This window comes from Typopeltis vanoorti, chromosome 23 (genome assembly GCF_054136105.1).
Source record: "Typopeltis vanoorti isolate ZY-2024b chromosome 23, IOZ_Tvanoo_1.0, whole genome shotgun sequence".
NCBI lineage: Eukaryota > Metazoa > Arthropoda > Arachnida > Uropygi > Thelyphonidae > Typopeltis > Typopeltis vanoorti.
This window is the reverse complement of record NC_143571.1, coordinates 70,931,857-70,955,082: the sequence shown is the minus strand read 5'-3', so window position 1 is coordinate 70,955,082 and position 23,226 is coordinate 70,931,857. Positions and strand designations below refer to the sequence as shown.

General features: G+C 36.9%; 1 protein-coding gene across 1 annotated transcript in view; it reads right to left on the bottom strand.

The window, feature by feature from the left end:
- The window catches only part of LOC150093941 (cell adhesion molecule Dscam1-like), a 1,598,688-nt gene that overhangs the window by 660,154 nt on the left and 915,308 nt on the right, over positions 1-23,226 (bottom strand). Inside the window, exon 18 of the mRNA XM_090412925.1 lies at positions 11,319-11,474. Coding sequence (XP_090269051.1) covers positions 11,319-11,474 — 156 coding nt within the window. The remainder of the gene's footprint in view (positions 1-11,318; positions 11,475-23,226) is intronic.

Genomic DNA, 23,226 nt, shown 5'->3' with positions numbered 1-23,226 from the left:
TTTTTAATTTTTTCAATTACTGGTTCTTGGTTTAATTCTTTCATAATATCTTCGTTTCTTTTGTGATCAAATAGGGTATACTTTGCAGTTTTTCTCATAAACTTCATTTCTGCTGTTGTTAATCTTTGTTTGTCTTTTTATTTTATTGTCCAGATTTCGCTTCCATACATTAAGACCGGTAGGGCTAATGTATTGTATACTTTTAGCCTGGTTTGTTTTTGAACTAAGTTTGGTTTAAATATAGAGTTAATTACTCCTGTTATTTTTAAATATTTTGCAATTTTTATGTTTATATCTTTTTCATTTTCATAAGTGATCATACATCCTAGGTAGTTAAATGAATTCACCTGTTCTAAGATCTTGTTATCTAATACTATTTTAGTTCTTGCTGGATCTTGTCCTTTAAAGGCCATAGTTTTTGATTTTTCCGTTGATATTATCATACCATAATCTTTGGATATCTCATTTAGATTTAAAATAGCTTTCTGTAAGTTATCTTCAGAATTTGTAATTATTATTTGGTCGTCTGCAAAGAGGAGAGTGTTTAAGTTAACTGTAGGTGAAAGTTTAATTCCTTGATGTAAATTTTTACTCCATTTTATTATTATTTCATTTAAGTAGATATTAAACAGAGTTGCTGAGAGGGGACATCCCTGTCGGACCCCTTGGTTTATCTCTCTTGTATATGATAGCTCATGATTTAATCTTATTTGTATTTGATTATTTTCATATATACTTGTGACAGCTTTTAGGATATTATTTGGTATTTGTCTTTCTTTTAATATGTTAAATAATATGTTTCTTTTAACTTTGTCAAATGCTTTTTCAATGTCAATAAATGCAATATGTGTTTCTAAATTATATTCTCTTCTTTTCTCTATTATTAATTTTAGGCAGAAGGCTGGGTCTATACATGATCGTCCTTTTCTAAATCCATTTTGTACCTCTAGAATAAAGTTTTCGGAATATTTCATTAGTTTGTTATTTAAGATTCTGCTGTATATTTTGTAACATGAATTTAGTATACTGATACCTCTATAGTTTCTAGGGTCATCTCTGTTACCTTTCTTAAAGATAGGAATCACAATTGCTTTTTTCCATTCTATTGGGGGGATACCAGTTGAGTAAATTTTATTTAAAAATAATAAGAGTCTTCCTTTGAATCTTGTTCCTGCGTATTTATATAGTTCTGAACCTAGTGTATCTTCTCCAGGTGATTTTCCGTTTCTTTCAGGCTGATTTCTAATTCTTCTTCAGTTATTTCCTTTTCATTTTCGTTAATTGTTTCCCAGTTGTCTTTTTTAAAATATTTGTCTGTCCACAGTTCTGTGTAGTAATTTAGAAATTCTTCTAATTTCAATTCAGTGTTTAATTTTATGTTTTCTTTGGTATCTGCATTTAGGTGTTTCAAAATTTTATATACATTGGGTCTTATTTTATATAAATTATGTTCTAAATTAGAAACAAATTTATTCCATGATTCTCTATGTCTTTTTCTGACTTCTCTTTTAGCTATGGCTCTTATTCTTTTATATTCTATTTCATCTTCTAATCTTTTACTGCTTAACCATTTGTGATAGCTTCTTTTTTCTTTTTGATTATTTCTTTGATTGTATCATCCCAGATCTTCAGTTTTTTTCTTTTATTGAATTTTTTGGTCTTTCCTAAGTTTTCATTTGCTGCTGCATTTAGTATCGTTTTTATATTAAGCCATTCTATTTCTATTTCTTCATTTTGTTTTATTTTATCTAGATACTGGTTAATTCTTTGTTCATATAGCCATTGTATTTGTGTCATTCAATAGTCTAGTTTTATAAACAAATGTTTCAATTTTTCTTTCTGTTCTTGTTACTTGTAGCCATTTAGGTTAATTTTATTTTAACAAGGAAGTGGTCACTGCTTATTTCATATCCTCTGTGAACTCTAACATCTAGTGAAAATTTTGATGTCTTTTCATTTAATATGAAGTAATCTAATATTGATTTCCATCCTCTTGTTGCCCAAGTATATTTATGTATGTCTTTATGTTTATAGAAGGAATTCATTATTTTTAGGTTATTATAAACTACAAAGTCAATCAATTTTTTACCATTTCTGTTTAGAGTGTGTTCTCCATGTATTCCTATATTATTATTAATTTTCATGTTTCCAATTCTTGCATTTAAGTCTCCTGCTAAAATTATGTAATCATTTTTATTTATTTTATGATATATGTTTTGTAGCTGATTATAAAAATCATTATTATCCTGTTCTCTTCCTTCTTCTGGGGCATATAAACCAATTATTGTTAAATAGCCTCTATCTATTTTTATTCTAGCTTCTATTATTCTTTCATTCCATAATTTATAATGTTTTAACTGTTTTGAAAGGGGGTTATGAATCCAAATCATGACTCCTGCTTGTGCTCTTTGGTCTCTGTCGACTCCAATGTATATCACATTAAAATTTTCAGTTCTCATAGTTCCTTTTAATTTCGTTTTTGTTTCAGTGATTACTGCTATTTTAAAATTTCTTTCATTTAATAACTGGTCTAATTCTATTTCTTTATATGCTATTCCTCTTACATTCCAGTTTGCTATGTGTATTATATTTTGTCGTTTCCATTTTCGTTTTCCCTTTTCCATTCCAGGGTCGTTTCCCATAGATTCAATCCGATTATCTTTTTCTGTCAGCTTACAAGTATGGTTATGTTCTCCATGTCAGGGGACTAGCCTGACGATGGAATAGTTCAGTGGTAGGGCTGCTACCTTAAGGCTTCTGAACTCGCCTTCTTCCGAATTTAAACCCATAAGAGGAATAGGGTATATTGAAGGGGAAAGGGTAGATTATAGAAGAAATATAGTAAGGTTTATAGAGAGGACATAATTATAAGGCCAGAAATGAAAAGACCCCATGGCCCTCGAGTACTCTAATAGCACAAGGGTCATAAAGTAAGAAGAGTTGGCTGATAAGGCCTTATAGGAAAGATTAAAGTAAGTGGGTCTTCCTCAAAGTAGAAGAAGGAGAGGATAGATCCAGCTAGGGGTCCATGGGAGTGCCGCTTCCCTTACAATCAAGATGATTGCCCCTTATGGCCCTGTTGGTCCACGAGTCCTTATTCAGTATATTCGGACCACCCCACCATATATATATATATATATATATATATATATATATATATATATATATATATATATACAGGGTGTTCGGGATAAATTTGACATATTTATAATTAATTATATTTTTCCGTAAGTTACATGTATTAACACACACTTCTCTTCATTTAAAAGTTTGGACCCTTCTTCATTCATATACAAGATGTCAGAAAGGATGGATAGCTGGAACCCACCTGAATCATGGAAGAGAATAACTTGTATCATGATGATTCGTGCCCGCCATCAAAATAAGGATATTACGACTGCTGCCCAATGCTCCCTGAATACAGTAAAAACAATCAGGCATGAACTAGAGACTTGCAATGGTGACTACGAGGATGTAGCAAGAAGAAAGATCCCTAGCAGACGATCTGATTGCGTTCGTACAGCAGAATTCCTCGCAAATCTGCAGGAACAGGTGTTGAAGAACCCTGGCATTGGAATTCGGGCTTTGTTCGTGGAGTTGCTAACTGCAGTCAAGCCCTGGATAACAAGGGTAGCCAATGGTAGGCCGTATGTATGGCAGCAGGATTCGGCCCCTTGCCACACCTCTGGGAAAAGTCAAAAATGGTTGTCTGAAAATTTCTACGACTTCACCAGTCCAAATGTTTGGCCTCCAAACTCCCCAGACCTTAACCCCATGGATTATTTTGTATGGGGCGCAGTTGAAAAAGACACCAATCGCACTTCCAGTAATACAAAAGCCCAGTTAATGGATAAAATTAAAACAGTTTTTGCGGCCCTTCCCAGAGAGACTGTAGCATCAGCTTGTTCGAGGTTCCGAAGCAGAATTGAAGCTGTGATCGATGCTAATGGTGGTTATTTTGAGTAAATCTTGTTGATAGTATTGTAATTAACTCTGCCTGTAATGTTTTTTTGTCAATTCATTAAATTTAATAGATACAAAGAAGATTTTCTTTTTCCTTACGAAACTGTCAAATTTATCCCGAATACCCTGTATATATATATACGTGCATGTACACACACACACACACATAGTGGGCTCCCCTATCCGCCACCCAGGGGACGCGCTCTCTAGGGGTTACAGGGTCCCCTGAGAGACCCTGCACTCATTGCACTAATTTGCTGATACATGGAATTCAATATCATCCCCTGTATCCCCCCTGGCCTATAGCAGCAACCAACTGTATATTTGGTTGCATTGGTCACTATTTCATGCAGACTGCCTCAAATGAACTATCATTCACATGTCTATCATCTTGATATACTACATTCTTTGGCTACAACTCATCAGCAATCATCACCAGTACTTCTCCCCCATTCTATCTTCTCTATCCTCCTTGAAAATACTGTACCCATCACATTCAATTCCAGTGACCACATCTTCTGCTGATAGTCAAGTTTCACTAATGCCTACAACTTTTGGTGAGATTACACTGACTAATACCAAAAATTCTTCCCTCTTATTTCGAATGCTTCTTGCATTGGTATACAAAAATTGCAGATTCCCTTTAGTTCTTGTACTTTAGAACTGATATACATATCACTAATTTCAGTAGTCTGATGCTGATTTTTAACCACTCTATTCTGCCATTTATTCCATGAATATGGATCAACAAATATACAATCACTACTTAAGTTTCTCCTTTTTACACTCAATCTTTTCAATTTTAGTTTCCCTGCCCAATTATAACTTGTTCAGAAAACAGTAACTTCTTCAATCACTCATGACCTTCCATGTTCAGATGCAACCCATCTCATGCATACAGCTATCTTTTTCCTTCAAACACACTCCAGACATCAACAAATTCCAGACCTTTTTTTTGCACATTCTTGCAATCATATCATCGCTCGTCATAATTGTTAAAACAAGGCAACACACACACACACACACACACACACACACACACACACACACACACACACACACACACACTATCCTCCCACTGTCACTTTTCTTCTTCACGATATCTAACAATGTTCTTAAATCTTTTGCTACCCAATTTATACTACCACTCAGGTCATTTGTATCCACCATAACTATCATCTGCATCATCTTTTCTGCATCATGCCCTCTCTTTATTGCTATAGCCACTCTCTCTCTCTCTCTCTCTATTGTTCCACCAGCCAAGCACTCCTCAGACACACCGCTCACCATACCCTTAATCATAGAATCACCATATATTTTACCACTCATAACTTCATTCAAGCCCAAACAAGCATCACTCACTGCCTCATTTTCTATGCTATTCAGCATGACTTTCCCAGTTTCATTACTCAGCACTCTTTTACTTACTCCCTCAGTCTCTCATGACATCTCGTTTCTTCTAGATCTCTTGTGTTTTCATTCTGTTGACTCTCAGTCACTTCCATACTATTTATTACTTCATCAATCACCAAAGACTCTCCTATACTTAATCCTGTTCTAGTTACTTTAGCTAAAGTAATCTGCATAGTCCTAATTTCTCTATTCAACACATTTAACTAAGTTTTAATTTGCAGAACCTCCTTACTGAGCACTTCCAATTCCTCTTGCCGAAGATGGTCACTTTTCATTTTCATGAACTCCTGCCGAAGTTCTTCCGCTATGGTCCCGACGTCTGCTTCCATTCCTAATCACTCCAGCCTATCCCGACACTTCTCACATACGTTAACATTTTCATTCTTCCCATTTAGCCAAACACTCCAAAGATCCTTCACATTCTTCGGCGAATACATGTAGCAGTTTTCACAACTCATCCATTGCGAAAAATCCAATGCAGAACCAGACTTTCATATAGAAGTCCTCCAAGCTGCTGACGTACGTCTCTTGTTGGACGCCATCTTTAGACACTGAAGTAGTGAAACAGCAGTGAAAACACAATATATACAACAGAGTTTCAAACAATAACACCACTGAAGGACACTTATCCAACCGAAGCACAATTTGAGACAAAAAACTGCACTATACTTTAATTTAAAAACACGTTTTCTAGCATAACTCAACACCATCACCTTATACTTGGATAAAGGATGAAACCAAGAATATAATTTCTTGGCATTATTATTATTATATTCAAGCCTCCATGGAGTCAAAAGACTCATCGCAGGAGGTCCTTCCTAGGAAACACAAAGTCTATCAAGACTCATCACATATACTGCTCATAGACAAACTTATCTTATACATTAGTTATGCATTACTAAATCACTTAAGGAATTGATAACGTACATAAGAATATAAATTAAATTACACTTTAATAAATATTTCCGATATTTTGGCAACGTCACTGCCATTTTCAAAAGGAACTTACAATAAAGGGACATGCACGTAGGCACTACAACACAGTAACTGAGAATGAAGTGATGAAGCTATTTTTCACCTAAAAGTCCTGATGGTGCCCCCTAGTGGGCTATGTAGGTGTTCTTGGCCATTGGGCTGAAGGTCTGCTGACGTAAGCCTCCCAAATTTGGGACAGTCTCATACAACTAAATTTGTTGAGGTTTGGAGAGTTTCTTAGGGCTGAGGCTGATTCCATGAATAGTCTTTCGAATTTGAACTTGCTATGGTGTATTACTGTAGCTTTCTTCCACTGTATTCTGTGGCATGTATGCAGAGCATGGTCTGCAAGACCAAAGTGAATATCACACATATAATTGTCAGATATAATTAATAAAATGTGAATAAATTACTGAGGCAGGACCTACCTATTACACAGCCATGCTGCTTCCTATACAGTATTATATTCCTATCCACCCTTTCCTGAATTTTACTTTTAACTAACGTTTTCAATACTTTAACAACTACTCTAGAGGTACTAATTGGTCTGTAATTTGATCCTTCTGTCCTGGAGCCATCTTTATGTAAAGGAACTATCTTATCCTAACTATCTTACTCTCTTTCCACTCCCTTGGAACATTGCCAGAGCTGAGACTTAAACAACTTTGTCAGAGGCACTGCCCATTCAACTGCACATTCTTGTAACACGTGCCAACACACCTTTCAGGCTCACTGCTATTTACATTGATATTTTTCAGTATACTGAGTACCTCCAATTCATCTAACTGAATGCTCATATCAGTGTCTGTCACTTGAGTAACTGCAAAATCGCCATCTGAATGATATAATTGTAAAGTGATCACTTAGTAACTGAAGTATTTCTTATTCTTCTGCTACTTTCCTACCATCAGCACTGAGTAAAGTTATCTTTCCATAATCATTCTTTCTCTCTGTCCACGCGGTTAGCCTAGTGTCTGTGCGCTTCGCAACCATATGACTGGGGAAAGGAGTGTCCCAGATTCGATTCCCATCGAAGACGTGAGGAATTTGAGGATCTTCCTCAGCCATAGCCAAGTTAGCCGGTCTTGGGCGCAGGCAGTAGGGTTTTTTTCCGCCAGTTTATCTGGCATTTTTCATCCCACAAGCAGGCAAACCGGTCCCGTAACACACACACTGATCTACAGCCATAAATACTTAACCCCCCCATGAGGGGGCTCAACTTGCCCCACTAGGGACAGGGGGGAGAAAAAGGGAGGAAACTCCATATAAATAAATAAATTCTTTCTCTTACTTGCTACATAGCAAAAAAACTTTTGAATTTACTTTTGCCTGCTTAATTTTCTCTCAAAATCTGATTTAGCCTTCCTTCCATTCTGATTATGTAGAGATTAGAGTAATTATTATTTGCTTCAGAATCCAACATGATCTTCCATCACAAAGGCTAGACTTGTAAATATTATTTAATGTATATAACTTATTTCAAAATTTAATATTCATATAACTGCCTTAATTTTGTCTAATATTTAATTATTTAATCAAAGATATATGTATGAATAATGAAAAGACTGTATTAAATATTAATAAGTTATTTTATTTATTGTTATGTCAATATTATAAGAACTTGTATTTGTAATTTGACTACGCATTTATTGAAATGCAAATATTCTATTTATTCTTGTTTGTGAAAGTTTAACGTTATGTAATAACTGAATGTAGTTGTATAGCCTAATGTAACATTCGCGAGAATGTTTACGTTTATCGGTTGTCATAGAGACGCGTGAAATAAACGAGCGTGAGTGGAAGGGAGCGTGGGCTAAATAAGAAGAGAAAATATATACATAGTAGAGGAGTTGGAACGGAATTTTGGAACTAAAAGGTAGCAAGGAGATAAACGAGAGAAGTAGAAGTAAATAAAAGGTTCTTAAGGGTAGGAGCTGAGTGGATATTTTTTTATAAGTGAGCAAGGACGAAACGAGCTTTATAGTTAGCTGAAAGTATAATCAGCAGTAATAATGAAAAGGAAATTAATACTACAATCAGATAAAATAAAAAGCTGGATGTTTAAGGAAGAATTCTGAATGAACCCGGCTATTCTAGAATTGTGGCTTATTTCCGATTTGCCCTAATAAGAACCTCACAGCGTTTTAATTAGTTTATGAGTGGTAACGACGATAGTTGAAGTACCCTGTAATTGAAATCTAGAATTCTGAAGTGCGTTTGATAGTGCTTTAAGTATAACCTTGGATAAGTCTTGTAGATGTGTTTTTATTAAGTAAGATAAATAAGTTCCAAAGGTTTGCTCACAACATAATTGATGTATTAGGAACTATTTCCGGTAAGGTTTATCATAGTGTATTATTTCTATGCTTGAAGAATTGTGTGTTAATTACGCTATGCTTAACGCTACTTTAACTGTGGAAACTCTTTGTGAATGAGAGTTGGAGATAAGAATTGTTTGAAAGATATTTTCAGCTATTAGTGCTTGTAATATTTTGAACTTATAGCATGACTGAGAATTGTGTGAAAACTGACTAGATTGGATGTTCCATTATATTAATTTAAGTGTAGAAACTTTGTAACCCAGAAGCTGAGAAAGTACATGTGAAGACTTGGAAGATTGTGCTATTGAGATTATCTAAACTTAATGTTTGACTTGTTTCTAGTATATAGAAATTAGAAGTAAAATTTATGTATGTGTAATATGACCTATATTAAATGTTTCATTGGTTAATCTAACTATTGTATTTGCCTGAATTTCTTTTTACTGCACCGTTCACAAAAATTCGAATCTAGCGGGAATCCCAGAAAGAAAATAAATACTTCGGCCTGAATGAATGAAAAGACTGCTAACTAACTTTGAATTGATCCTACTATTTCATATAGACTTATCTAAGGATAGATTGCCGCAGTATAATAGAAATTTCTCTACCCTTGGATTAGTGATCAATTTACAATTAGTTGTGTTTTATTTTATGAAAGTGATTTGTAACAAGATGGCGGATTCGAACATCAAGAGAACAACGTCACGACACTACATAGACTGCTAACTAACTTTGAATTGATCCTACTATTTCATATAGCCTTATCTAAGGATAGATTGCCGCAGTATAATAGAAATTTCTCTACCCTTGGATTAGTGATCAATTTACAATTAGTTGTGTTTTATTTTATGAAAGTGATTTGTAACAAGATGGCGGATTCGAACATCAAGAGAACAACGTCACGACACTACATAGCAAAAAAACTTTTGAATTTACTTTTGCCTGCTTAATTTTCTCTCAAAATCTGATTTAGCCTTCCTTACCATACTGGTTACGCTTCTTGCTTGTGCTTTATAATGCTCATGGGCATGCTTATCACCTTGTTCTTTACATTTCTTCCACAATGCTTTCTTTCTTTTTTATGCAGCTCTTGCTTTATTGGTAGTCATCCACTTAATAGCTACTCGGTTTATCTTCCTGATCTTGGGTATGTGCTCAGATACTTAATGTGCTCAAGCAATCCTTGACTGCTTACCATGCACTAATGACATTCATTCCATGTAGTTTCTTATGCAATGGCACTGATCCAAGTTGCCTTGTAAGTTTGTCATAATTAGCAGCTTTTTTAGTTTTACAGAAAACCTTTCTTGACTGAAATTTCCACATGTTTAGCAACCTCCCAGGACAGGACTGCATGATCACTTTCCCTAATTGGAGGTAGAGTTACTACTGCAGTTATAGATAGATCTTCTGATGCTATTTCCAGATCTAACACTTTCAAACCCCTGGTCTCTTCCATCATGTGCTGTTTCAGGTAATCATCCCTTAGTAACTGTAAAAATTCCATTTCCATTTTACCATTTGCCCTTTCCTCCTTCCAATCTGTATTACCATAGCTGAAGTCTCCCATGATAATTGCTCAACCTGCGTTCACCATGCTAATCTGATGATGCATGTCATCCACACCTTCTTCTGGACCCCAAGGTCTATAGCAGCAGTCAATAATATATTTTGTCCTATTGGCCTCTATCTCACTAGACAACCTCAAATGAACCATTTCCACCAGATCTACAATCCTCCTTAATTTCTATTGTTGTTGGTTGAAGTTTGTCAGCTATCATTAATAATACCCCTCCTCCTGTTCTATTTCTTCTCTTTTCTCTGAAAATACAATATCCATTACAACCCTATGATTACTTCATTCTCTGACAACCATGTTTCACTAACGGCAATAATTTTTGAGCTGACCAATAACAAAAATTCCTCTCCTTTATTTCTGATACTTTGAGCGTTTGAGTGCATGAATTTCAACATCCTCTTGGGTCTACAGTTATTCTTACACAATGTCATTACATGCCCATTCAGATATGAAACCTGGAAAACTGCACCCAGCTTTTTAAATCATTCCAATACTCATATTTATCTTTCCCAGGGGGGCAGCTAGACACATGCTTGATTACTACCCCCTTCCCCAATATCTCTAGTTTTGCACTTCTAACTTGTCACTGAACAACATTTTCTCTAAGTACCTAACTCCATAACCATTTAAGTGCAGTCCATAAGGCATATACAGGTCCTTATTTCATCACAAATGAATAATTTAGTATAATTCATGGGAACCAGCATTCTTCCTATTTCCTCTAAGTCTGTAAAAACAAAAGCAGATACTAGTCAAAATTCAAATACACTTCAGCTTCAAACTTATCAAACCAACTTCTCATCCTCCACTTTCATTTTACCTCTGTTGTTTAGAATAGCCTTACTGACAATTCCACTGCGCACTAAAATTTCAAGCTCTACAATAAACACATCAACAGGGTTCTTCTTTCTCAAGAATTACATGTCCACACACAACACTATTATGTTATGTATTTTGCGACCTCTTGAGTCAACATAAAAAAAACTTAAACTGAAATTCTAAAAATAATATAAAAAACATTCTAATAATTCCATAACAAACATCATGAATTAACAAACTTTCCTTACCATCTTCAAGTGTTGTGCAAAAGATAGGATCGCTGCGTACACCAAATCCTTTCTGTGTATAGGCCATAACTAAAATGGTATAATTTGTATACTTGTGGAGATTTCCAAGCTTAGTTTCTCGTTCACTTACCATCTTTTCTTCATATTCTTCATCTCCTGAAATAATAAGAGATTCCTTACATAATTTTTTCTATAAATATTGTAGTATATTAATACAGAAATCGCAAAAAAATTCAGATTACACACGCACAATTATATCTCATAGAAACTATGTACTCAACTGCTTCAGCAGTATGATGTAATCAGATAATGTTCATATTTATTATTCTTATTATTATAGAATCTCTATGGTGTTATGAGGTCCACTTCGGGGGGAAAGTCTGTTTCATACACTAATGTTCTATCATATTTTTCCATAAGCTCAATCAGTCTCTGCACTCACAAACAATGCATTTCATATCCATTCTATCGAAAAGACCCTTCAGGTTTGTTGGATGGAAGTTGTGTGACCTCAATCTCTATCTTCAAAGCCACTGCTTCTCCAGCTGATCTCTGTTGATCATCTCAGTACTGCAAAATCCTCTGTGTTAGCTTCTTAAGAGTTAAATTACCAGGATAAACTATCATTTCAAAGAAATATAAAGTTTAGCAAATTATAAATGTTTCAACCCTCTTTCAGGGTTGACCCAGGAACAAGCAACAGAGAAAATGACAGTATGCTAGCAGAAACTAAAGTTGCAGATTGGTTTTAAAATGAAATCAATATAGGTTTTGCTATACTTATTGTAACCTGGTATTACAAATGTATGAAATTGGCAAAAACATAAAAATATAATAATAATAAATTATTACAAATATACATAATATGACAAAACATTCTGAGAAATTAAATTATGACAAAAAATTATATCAGTGACATAGAAAATTGTCAATAAATGATAATATATTACTTCTAGGCCTCCATGGAGTCCAAAGACTCATCGCAAGAGGTTGAATACTCACAGATCACAATAACTATCATACCTTGCTTTGAATGCATTCAATGTTGGAGTACTCAACACCTATTCTGGCAATGGATTCCACTCATTCACCACTCATCAAGCAAAAAATCTTTTTCACTTCTTTGCTCACATGACCCTTGTACAGCCTCTAGGAATGATCTCTAGTTCTAATATCGAATTCTTAGTTATACAAATTAGCACCTTATAGAATGGAACTATCACCTCCTTATCCTTACATGTTGGCATTATAGCAGTGACTGTGTGAAGCCACTCTTTGCAATGTGTCCCCTGAACTTCAGTTCCCCATCTACTAAGATGCCCAGATCCCTTGTTTCCTTCACCTCCTGAAACAAAGCTCCTCCAAGTGATAAACCTCATTCCATCTTCTCTGGCCTAAGTACATAACTTTACACTTAGCAACAATGAAATGCACTCACATTCTTCAGCCCAAAGCACCAACCTATTCAAATCCTCTTATAGCAACAACACATCATAATTTCTGACATTACTCTTCCTAATTTAGCATCATCATCAAACAACTGAATAACTCTTTTCACACTGTGAATTATATCATTGATATATTAGTCAAACAGCAATGGTTCCAGAACAGAACCCTGTGGTACTCCACTCATCACCTTCCGTTTTTTTCCTTTTGGTACAGTGCACCTCCATACATAAACTCTCCGGGCCCTATTAGTCAACTAGCCTTGTAACCTAACTACCAAATAACTATTCAATATCAACCTTCCCAGTTTGAACAGTAGTTTATCATGTGGTACACAATCAAATACTTTAGCAAAATCCAAATAAATCACTGTGTAAACATTTCCTCCATTCAATACACTAGTCACCCTATTATAAAATGTAACCAAGTTACTAAAGCATGGTTTCCCTCTATCAAACTCTGCTTCTCTTTCAAAAGCCTTCCATTCTCATCAACCCATGCTGTATTCTGTCTCTAACCAACTTCTCTAACACCTTCACCACTAAACTTGATATACACACTGGCCTATAGTTTGACACTACTGACTTGGACTCTCCTTAATGCAATGGTACTATATTTTTTTTTATACTCTTCTGGAACTGTTCCTGTTGCCAGTTGAACAACCAAGTCAAGAGTACAGCCAGTTGTTTTGCACATTCCCTTAATATATACATGGAGACATCCCATCCAATTCCACAGCCTTATTAATATCAAGGTTACTTAAAATTCTAAGCACTGTCATTCTTGTGCTGTTTATTGCATATGTCATTTAACAATGAATCTTCTATATTGTCTTTACACCTTTGTACTGTTCTATGAACATTAAATTTATATCCCCTATTGCCATAAGATGCTTTGCTTCTCTGTGAAAGAAACACCTTGGGAATGCTTTCAGTATCAGACAATATTACTATTATTATTATTATTATTAACATCAGACCTCTATGGAGTCAAAAAAACTCAATTCAGGTGGTCTAAACTTAATGCAAAGTGATCAACTGACTATGCCTTAAACCCATTCACATTTTATGCACTCGCCACACTTTCAGGCAATGCATTTCACTCACCAGCTACACTCCATTCAATGAACCTGCTCCTCACTCCCTCCTTATCAATCTTCCAAGGATGGCTGTTTGTTTTGCCTTTGTCTTAATCTACTCACATTAATCTGGTAACATCTCATATCAACTTATACATCTCAATGATATCCCTATTATTATTATTATTAATATTCAGGCCTCCATGGAGTCAAAAGACTCATCATGAGAGGTCCTTCCTAAAAACATAAAGTCTGTCAAGACTCATCGAGGGGAGTTCCCCCCCTAAGAAACACAAAGCTTATCATACCACCCCTTAAACTCATTGACCGTTCTCGCTCTCACCACTCCATGAGGCAATGTATTCCACGGTTCAACCACCCTCCATGCAAAGAAACCACTCCTCACCCTCTTGCTCACAGTTTCCTTTCGTAACTTCCAGGGATGGCCTCTTGTCATCACTATTTCCCTCTGTTCGACCAAGCGAAAGAACTCCCCAGTGTCAACCCTGTAACCACCTTTCAACAGTTTAAATTCTCAATCATATCACCTCTCCTTCTATCCACCAAACTCTGCATTTCACATTCCCTCAGCCAATCCTCATAACCAAAACTGTACAGTCCTGAAACCATCTTTGTCATCCGTCTCTGTACCCTTTCCACAGTTAATTTATCTCCTTCAAATCCCGAGGACCAAATCTGAGAACAATAGTCTAAGTGTGGTCTGATCAGAGACTTATACAATGGAATGATAACCCTTTTATCTTGTAGGTCAGTGTCCTTCTCATAATTGCAGCAATCCTCTGTGTTACCTTCACCACCTTTGCAATATGTCCCCTAAATTTCAGATTTCTATCAATCATCAAACCAAGATCTCGTCTCCCCCTGCTTCCTTCAGTATAACCCCTCCCATAGAGTATGCAGCATCCCATCGATGTTTTCCAAACCTCAAGACCTTACATTTTGCTGCATCCAACTGAGACCCTCCCCCATTCATTTGCCCATCTATCTAGCTTATTCAAATCCTCTTGCAGGGCTTCCACATCTGCACTATTACTAATAATCCTTCCCAGCTTCGCATCATCTGCAAACAACTGAATATCCCCTTGCAATCCACTGGCCATGTCATTGATATAAAGGTTAAACAATATAGGTCCTAGTACTGAGCCCTGTGGGACCCCATTTGTAACCCTCTGCCTCCTTGAAACTGCTCCACCATACACAACTCTCTGATACCTATCAGACAGCCAATCCTGAATCCAGTTGACCAATCTGACATCCAGACCCATGTGCTGCAACTTAAATATCAGCTTATCATGTGGCACCCTGTCAAATGCCTTCGCTAAGTCTAAGAAAATTGCAGTATATGCCTTTCCCTCATCTAATGTACTTGTAACTTTATTATAAAAGGCTAGCATATTGCTAAAACAAGAGCGCCCTTTCACAAATCCATGTTGACTCTCACAGATAACATTATCCTCATCTGCCCAATGCTGTATACAGTCCCATACTACTTTCTACAAGATCTTAACAACTACTGATGACACACAAACTGGCCTATAATTAGACACTTCCAGTCTGTTACCACCCTAATGCAATGGCACTATCTTACCTTCCTTCCATTCCCTGGGCACCTTTGCCGAAGCCAGACTTTCATTGAAAAGCCAGGTTAAAGGCACTGTCAGTTCCCTAGCACATTCTCTCAAAACTCGTGGTGAAATACCATCTAGTCCCAAAGCTTTGCTTACATCCAGAGTACTCAGTATCTGAAACACACTCTCCTCCTGTACCTCTAAACTTCAAACCTGCCCAACACTCTAGCATTAAAACTGACTCCTCTAGAATGAAATACTCCAATAAAGTGTTCATTGAACAATTCCACTATGTCCTCTGCATCAGTCACTCTATTCCCATTTTTATCCCACAATATCATTCTTCCACAGTCATTCCTCCTCTTACTGGCCACAAAGCTAAAAAATTCCCTAGGATTTTATTTTCTTTGGATCTCCTCTCATATTTCAATCTCCTCTCATATTCCAGTTTCACTTTACTTCTTCTATTCACCAGACCCTGCAATTTGCATTCTCTTAATCTGTTTTTGTATCTGACATTATAGAGCTTAGTGAATTATCTCTGGACCCTCTATAAGGTATTCTCATCACCTTTTAAAACCAAGTCAGACAAATCTGTTGCAGAGTAGTCCATATATGACCTGATAAAGGCCTTAAACAAGGAAAATATAACTTCTTTGCTTTGCATGTCAAGGTATTTCTCATCATTGCCATAATCTGTTGTGATGTTCTGATGTATTTTAGCAATGTAATCCCTAAACTTCAAGTATCTGTCTAACACCACCACTCTGAAATCTCTCATCTCTTCCACCCCTCTTTTAAAATTTGTAGATTAATTTTATACTCTGCATCCCAAACTTGGATACCATATTTCAAGACCTTGCACTTTGCAACATTAAACTGATAGCTCTATTCACTTGCTTCCTCACTTAGTCTACTGAGATCCTGCAAGGCCACAAAAGCTGTTTTACTCCTCATTATTCATTCCAAGTTTGTATCACTGGTTGGTAAAAACAACTGATATCTCCAGTCAAGCCTATCCCAATATCCTTAACATATTAGTTAAACAGTAATGGCCCCAAGACAGACTTGTGTGATATAGTTGTTCCGGGAAACTCCAAGGAGTCAACAGACTCTTCGAGGGAGGCCCTAACATCATGTCAAGAACAACTATTCAACATTCACACAGAATCTATCATACCTTGCCTTGAACTCATTCACGGTCGTAGCAGCCACAATAGACTCTGGAAGCTTATTCCACTCATTCACCACTCTCCAAGTAAAAAACCTAGCTCTAACACCCTTGTCAACCACGCTCTTGCCCAGCTTCCATGCATGGCCCCTAGTTCTCCCACCACCAGTCATATTTTCAAAAATATCTTCTGGATGAATCTTATAAAAACCCATCAGTAATTTGAATGTCTCAATCATATCACCCCTCCTTTGCCTATCGTCCAATTTCTGCAACCCACAAATCCTCAACCTATTCTCATAAGGTTCATTCCACAGACCTGCTATCATCTTGGTCACTCGTCTCTGGACCCTCTCCACTTCCTCCCCATCACGAAGAAACCCTGGTGCCCATAACTGGGCACAGAAGTCCAGATGGGATCTTATCAAGGCTCGATACAGAAGAACAACAACTTGTTTGTCTCTGCATGTTAAAGTATTTTTCAGAAGCCAAGTGATTTGGTGAGCTGGTTTAGTCACTTTTGCAATGTGCCCCCTAAACTTCAACTCCCTATCCACCTACACTCCCAAATCCCTGGCCTCATCAATCTCCTGGAGTACGGTTCCACCAATGCGATATACTGCTGCTATTCTTTTCACCCCAAAGTGCATAACCTTACACTTTGGCACATTAAATTGACATCCATTTTTCCTAGCCCAGTCCTCCAAACTATCCAAATCATCCTGTAAAATTTTGACATCCTGTGCACTCACAATTGCTCTACCCAACTTTGCATCATCAGCAAACAAGTGAACACTTCCTCTCAAATCCTTTCCAATATCATTGATGAACAAATTGAAAAGCAGTGGTCCAAGAACAGAGCCCTGCGGCACTCCACTAGTCACAAGACGTCTTTTAGACTCCACTCCTGAATAAACCACTCTCTGGTATCTCTCCTTCAACCACCCTCCTATCCATCTCACCAACCCTATATCTATCCCCATCTGCTCCAGTTTACTGATTAGGGTTCCATGTGGTATCCTATCAAAGGCCTTGGCAAAGTCCAGTAGTATCACTGTAAACCCATTACCTCTATCCAGTTCAGCCGTCACTGTGTTATAAAACGTGAGCAAGTTACTGAGGCATGATCTACCCTTCACAAAACCATGTTGTCCCCCATACAATATCCCATTTTCATGTATCCAATCCTGTATTCTTTTCTTGACTAATTTCTCTAAGACCTTGACAATGATTCCTGATATGCTAATCGGTCGGTAATTTACAACAGCAGTCTTGGAACCACCTTTATGTAGTGGAACTATTTTCCCCTCTTTTCACCCGCTCGGGACTAACCCAGACCTGAGACTCAAATTAAACAAAATGGTCAAGGGTACTGACAATTCTTTAGCTGCTTCTCGTACAACACGAACTGGTATACCATCCAATCCCACAGATGTGTTGACATTGAGGTTATGCAATAGACTACTCACCTCCACTTCATTCACCACAATTCCCGTATAATCTATTGGTTTATTCATTTCTGCAATGTCACCACCTGGATGATACATTCTTGCAAAGTGCTCACTCAGTAACTCAACTGTCTCAACTGATTCAGTTACCTCCCTACCATCGGCATTCTTTAAAATCATTCTGCCATGTACATTTTTCCTTTTAGTTGCTACATATCTAAAAAACTGTTTAGGATTCTCTTTAGCCTGCATGGCCAATGTTCTTTAGTAATCCTTTTTTGCTTTTCTTACCACACACGTCACCCTTCTGGCCTGCGCTTTATACCGTTCATGTGCCTGCCGGTCACCTTTCTCCTTTTCCCTCCATAGTTGTTTCTTTTTTTGCAGCTCAAGCTTAATGGTGTTATTCATCCATTTAACCCCTACTTGATTTATTATTCGGACTCTAGGTATACAGTCAGCCATTGCTTCATGCAAGCACTTCTTAACTACCTCCCATGCACTATCAACTTCTAGTCCTTGCAGTTGTACATGCCATGGCACTGAACCAATCAAACTCCTAAGCTTGTCATACTTTCCAACCCGATAATTCCACATGTAACCTGTCTTAATTGAAAATTCTACACCTTTAGCCACCTCCCAAGTCAAGACCCTATGATCACTCTCACCAAATGGTGGCAATATGGTCATATTTGTTAAAGCCAAATCCTCAGATGTAATTACTAGGTCAAGCGCTCTCTGACCCCTAGTATTTTCCATTACATGCTGTTGCAGATAGTTATCCCTTAATAACTGCATAAAATCCAATTCCTTCCTCCTGTGTGTCCTCTCCTCTATATTCTGCTAGTGATCTTTTTCTTTTGGGATACCACTTCCCCATACATGACCTGCTGCTGCTACATATCTGAGAGCCAATCAGCTATCCAACACATTTCAATTTAGTTACTGGCTTATTGTATAGCAGTCAGTCAAAGATGTTTGAAAAATCCAAACATACCCTGTATATGCATCTCCTTATCCTGTAAATTTTTCACCTTGTAATAATACATAAGCAGAATGCTAAAACATGATCACTTTCTAACAAATCTATACTGACCATCACAGAGGGTACATCAACCCACTTCTAAATCCCACTCCTCACCAACCTGTCTAACACCACCATTCACCATGATGGGCTATAATTTGTAACCTTTCTTATACTCCTCCCCATGCCCTTTGTAAAGTGGAACAGTGTGAAGTGGAAAAACAGAAAAGATTCGGGAGGGAATATAAACAAAAAGGTGATGATCATCATGTTCATGATCAATAGAAAGCACAGGCAAGAAGGGAAACTAGTAATGCTAAGAGAGGCTGAATTAGTTTATGAGAGAAAATTAGTTACACAGACCAAAGTAAATTGAAAAGAGTTTTTCATTATGTAGAAAGTAAGAAAATAATGATTATGGAAGGATAACTTTAATCATTACCAATGGAAGAGAAATAGTTGAACTACTAAGCAATCGCTTTGCAAGGTGGTATTGTCCAGTGGAGACTGCAGTTATTGACACAACAGACCAATGTGAGAACTGAAGTATATAAATTGCAAGTGCTCAGCATGTTGAAAAATATCATTGGACTATTGTTCCCAAATTTGGTCCCCAGGATTTGAAGGGGATAAATTAACTGTGGAAAGGGTGCAGAGGTGGATAACAAAGATGGTTTCAGGACTGTACAATCCTGAAACTTTGATCAAGACAAAACTGTTGAGAGGCAGTTACAGGGTGGACACTGGGGGAGTTCTTTCACTTGGTGGAGCAGTGGGGAAGGAGTGATGACAAGGGGCTTTCCCTGGAAAGTATGAAAGGAAGCCGTGAGCAAGAGGATGAGGAGTGGTTTCTTTGCATGGAGGTGGTGGAACCATGGAATGCATTGCCTGATAGAGTGGTGAGAGCAAGAGCAGTCAATGAGTTCAAGGAGTGGTATGATAGATTTTATGTTTCCTAGGAAGGACCTCCCATGATGAGTCGCTTGACTCCATGGAGGCCTGAATAATAATAATATGGAAGAGGGACTGAATCATGTCAGCCCATATGCTTTGACAATGTACAAGACAACTGGTAGTGCACCTGGAGAAAGTGTTTAAACTTAAGTCTTGGCTCTGTCCAGGTTTCAAGGTAGTGCAAAGAGATAAGATACATAAAGACAGCTCCAACACAGAATTAGTAAATAACAGTTCAATCAGAATATCAAATGTGGTTAAAGTATTGAAAAAAAGGTTAAGGGTAAAACTCAGAAACGAGTGAACAAGAATAAGCAACTCTACAGTGGACACCATAGGTGTGAAAATGCAGGTCCTGCCTTAGTAATTTATTCACAGTTTATAACAAAGTGACAGCAGATCTGGATAAAGGAAATGGTTATACCATGACACTGCTGGAGTTTGCAAATGCATTTGAAAGAATACTACATGGGAAAATTATTACATAAGTTTGAGCAAAAGCTGGTGGCATGGATAGGATGGTGACTAATACACTGACATCATAGAGTAGTATATGCTGAAGTAGAATCAAGGCAAATGAGGGTGACTAGTGGAGTGCCTCAGGATTCTGTACTAGGGCCACTACTCTTTAATTTGTACATTAATGACATAGGGAAGGATTTAAGCAGAGGATATTCAGTTGTTTGCTGATGATGAAATACTAGGGAGGTCAATAGTAGATATCCTGTAGGATGATTTAAATAAATTGGTACTGTGGGTGAAGGATCATTGTTATCAATTTAATATTGCAAAATGTAAGGTAAAATCTTTTACTTTGGGATGTAAAAGATAACATACTTTGTATCATATTGATGGTACTGGATTGCAGTAAATTGATGAAGTTAGGTATTTGGGAGTGATGGACACCGATTTGAAATTCAGAGGGCATATTTCAAAAGTTAGCAAGTAGCGCAAAGAATCACTTGGATGTTGAAAAATAAGTAACAAGTACAGATAGGAAGGTTATTATGGCTCTTTCTAAGGCCATAATTCAGCTGCATCTTGGCTACTCTGCACAGATTTGGTCACGTGGGTTTTTTGAGGATTAGGAGGTGGTGGAGAAGATCCAGAGACGAGTGACTGAGCTAGTGACAGATCTGTGGAATGCTCCATATGAGAATAAGTAGAAGGTGTGCGGATTACAAAGTTCAGTTGATAGGCAGAAAAGAGGGGATATGATAGAAACTTAAATGTTACTAAAAGGATTCTATAAGATTAACATAAGGCATCAACTCTGGAAGTTGTGTAAGAGTGTGTGAAGTAGATTTTTTTTTGCTTGTATCGTGGTAAATCAGTGGAATGAATTTCCAGAGTTTTGACTCCCTGGATGGTGAATGAGCTTAATTGTGTGAATAATGGTTGGTGTGGGTCTCCTGCAATGAGTCTGTTGGCTCCATGGAGATACCCGTATAATAATAATAATAACAATTTTTTAAACTTTCCTCTCCGAAAGGTTTGGGACTTGCCCTGTTGCAAGACACATAGTAAACAGGTGTGCTAAGGGTGCTGTTAATTCCCTAGACCATTCCTTCCAAACACCCATTGCCTTAGTAATATCAGGTTTACTTAATTAATCATACACTTCCTGCTCACTCACCATCATTCCCTCCTCCTCCACCATATCCTCTACACTCCAGCTCCTCGTGATGTTACAATCAGAATGATGAAATATCTTGATAAACTGCTGATTGAAAACTTCAATTATATCATCTGCATCAGTTACCAATCTACCAATGTTGTCAAACACTCTGATTCTTCCAGAGTCATTCTTTTTTCTACTTGCCACATATTGAGTGAATCACTCACTAGGGTTTTTCTTGGCTTTATTAGCTAATTTCTGTTCATAATGCACTTTATTGGATCCACAATATCGCTTTTTATGCAGCCCTTACTTTAAAATGTTATTATTCATCCATTTAACTCCCATGTGATCAATTCTCCAACTCTGGGAAGACAGTCAGAAACTTCCTTTAGGCATATTCTAACTAATTCCCTCTGCTATACAGCTTGCCAAGGCACTACTCATGATTCAAGCTAGCTCTAAGTCAAAGCTCTTACATTGTCAGTTTCCCATCCAAAAGAACATGATAATTCTCCCCAGTTGGAGTGATAATGGTTACATTCCTGATTATGTTAATCAGTCAATTTCAATTACTCATATAGTTTTACATAACTGTAGCAGCTCACTTTCATCATGATTCTTTAAAATACATAGTCATCTATCTATAACACTGTAAAGACTGTGATATTCTTTCATTATTGTATAACTTTCTTTTAAAGATTCATTGCATTATGGAATAATGCTTCCATAATTTTGTTTCCATAATTCATTGAATTATGGAAACAAACTCCTGTGCTAGAGCAATTATGTTACTTAAAACTAAGATAAAATAATACTCAACGTTTCAACTTTTATTATTATCTCATCTTCTTTATACCCTCTTTTACCTTGCAGTGGTGAGGGTTTATTAATCATCAAACCTCAAACCGTTCACAGGATAAGGTGGTCAAGCCCTATGCCCAGGTGTATCCTATGTCTTGTAGTGTTGAGTTCTCAAGGCCAGTTTGCCTGCTTTGCGGGATGAAAAACCACAGGATAAACTGGGGGAAAAACCCTACTGTCCATGCCCAAGACTGGCTAACTTGACTATGGCTGAGGAAGATCCTTCAGCTCCTCAAGTCATCGACAGGAATCGAACCTAGGACATTCCTTCCCCAGGAATATATGGTTGCAAAGCGCACAGCCACTAGGCTAACCGGCGAACCTTTTATTATTATTATTATTATAAATTATTACATGATACTTTGGACTCATCTCAAGAGAGCACTCCACTCTACACATCCCACTGTTCACACTACTTAAATCTCATCTACACATAATTCTGTACACTCATCTATACATTTTACACACTGTGCCATGATCCATTGACTACACGCAATGGCATCTCCTGCCGCTAATGGTATTTTTTTTGTCTAAAAATTGCATGGTACTAGCATCAATGTTCCTTTAGGAAATGCTAAGAAGAATTTCAACAAATATTCAATGAGATGGGTGTAGAAAGTTATTAGAATGGATTAAATATTACAAAGACAAAACAAAAATAATGTAGAATAAATAACCAAAAAGCAAATAGGTATGGAGCACCAAGAAACTGATAG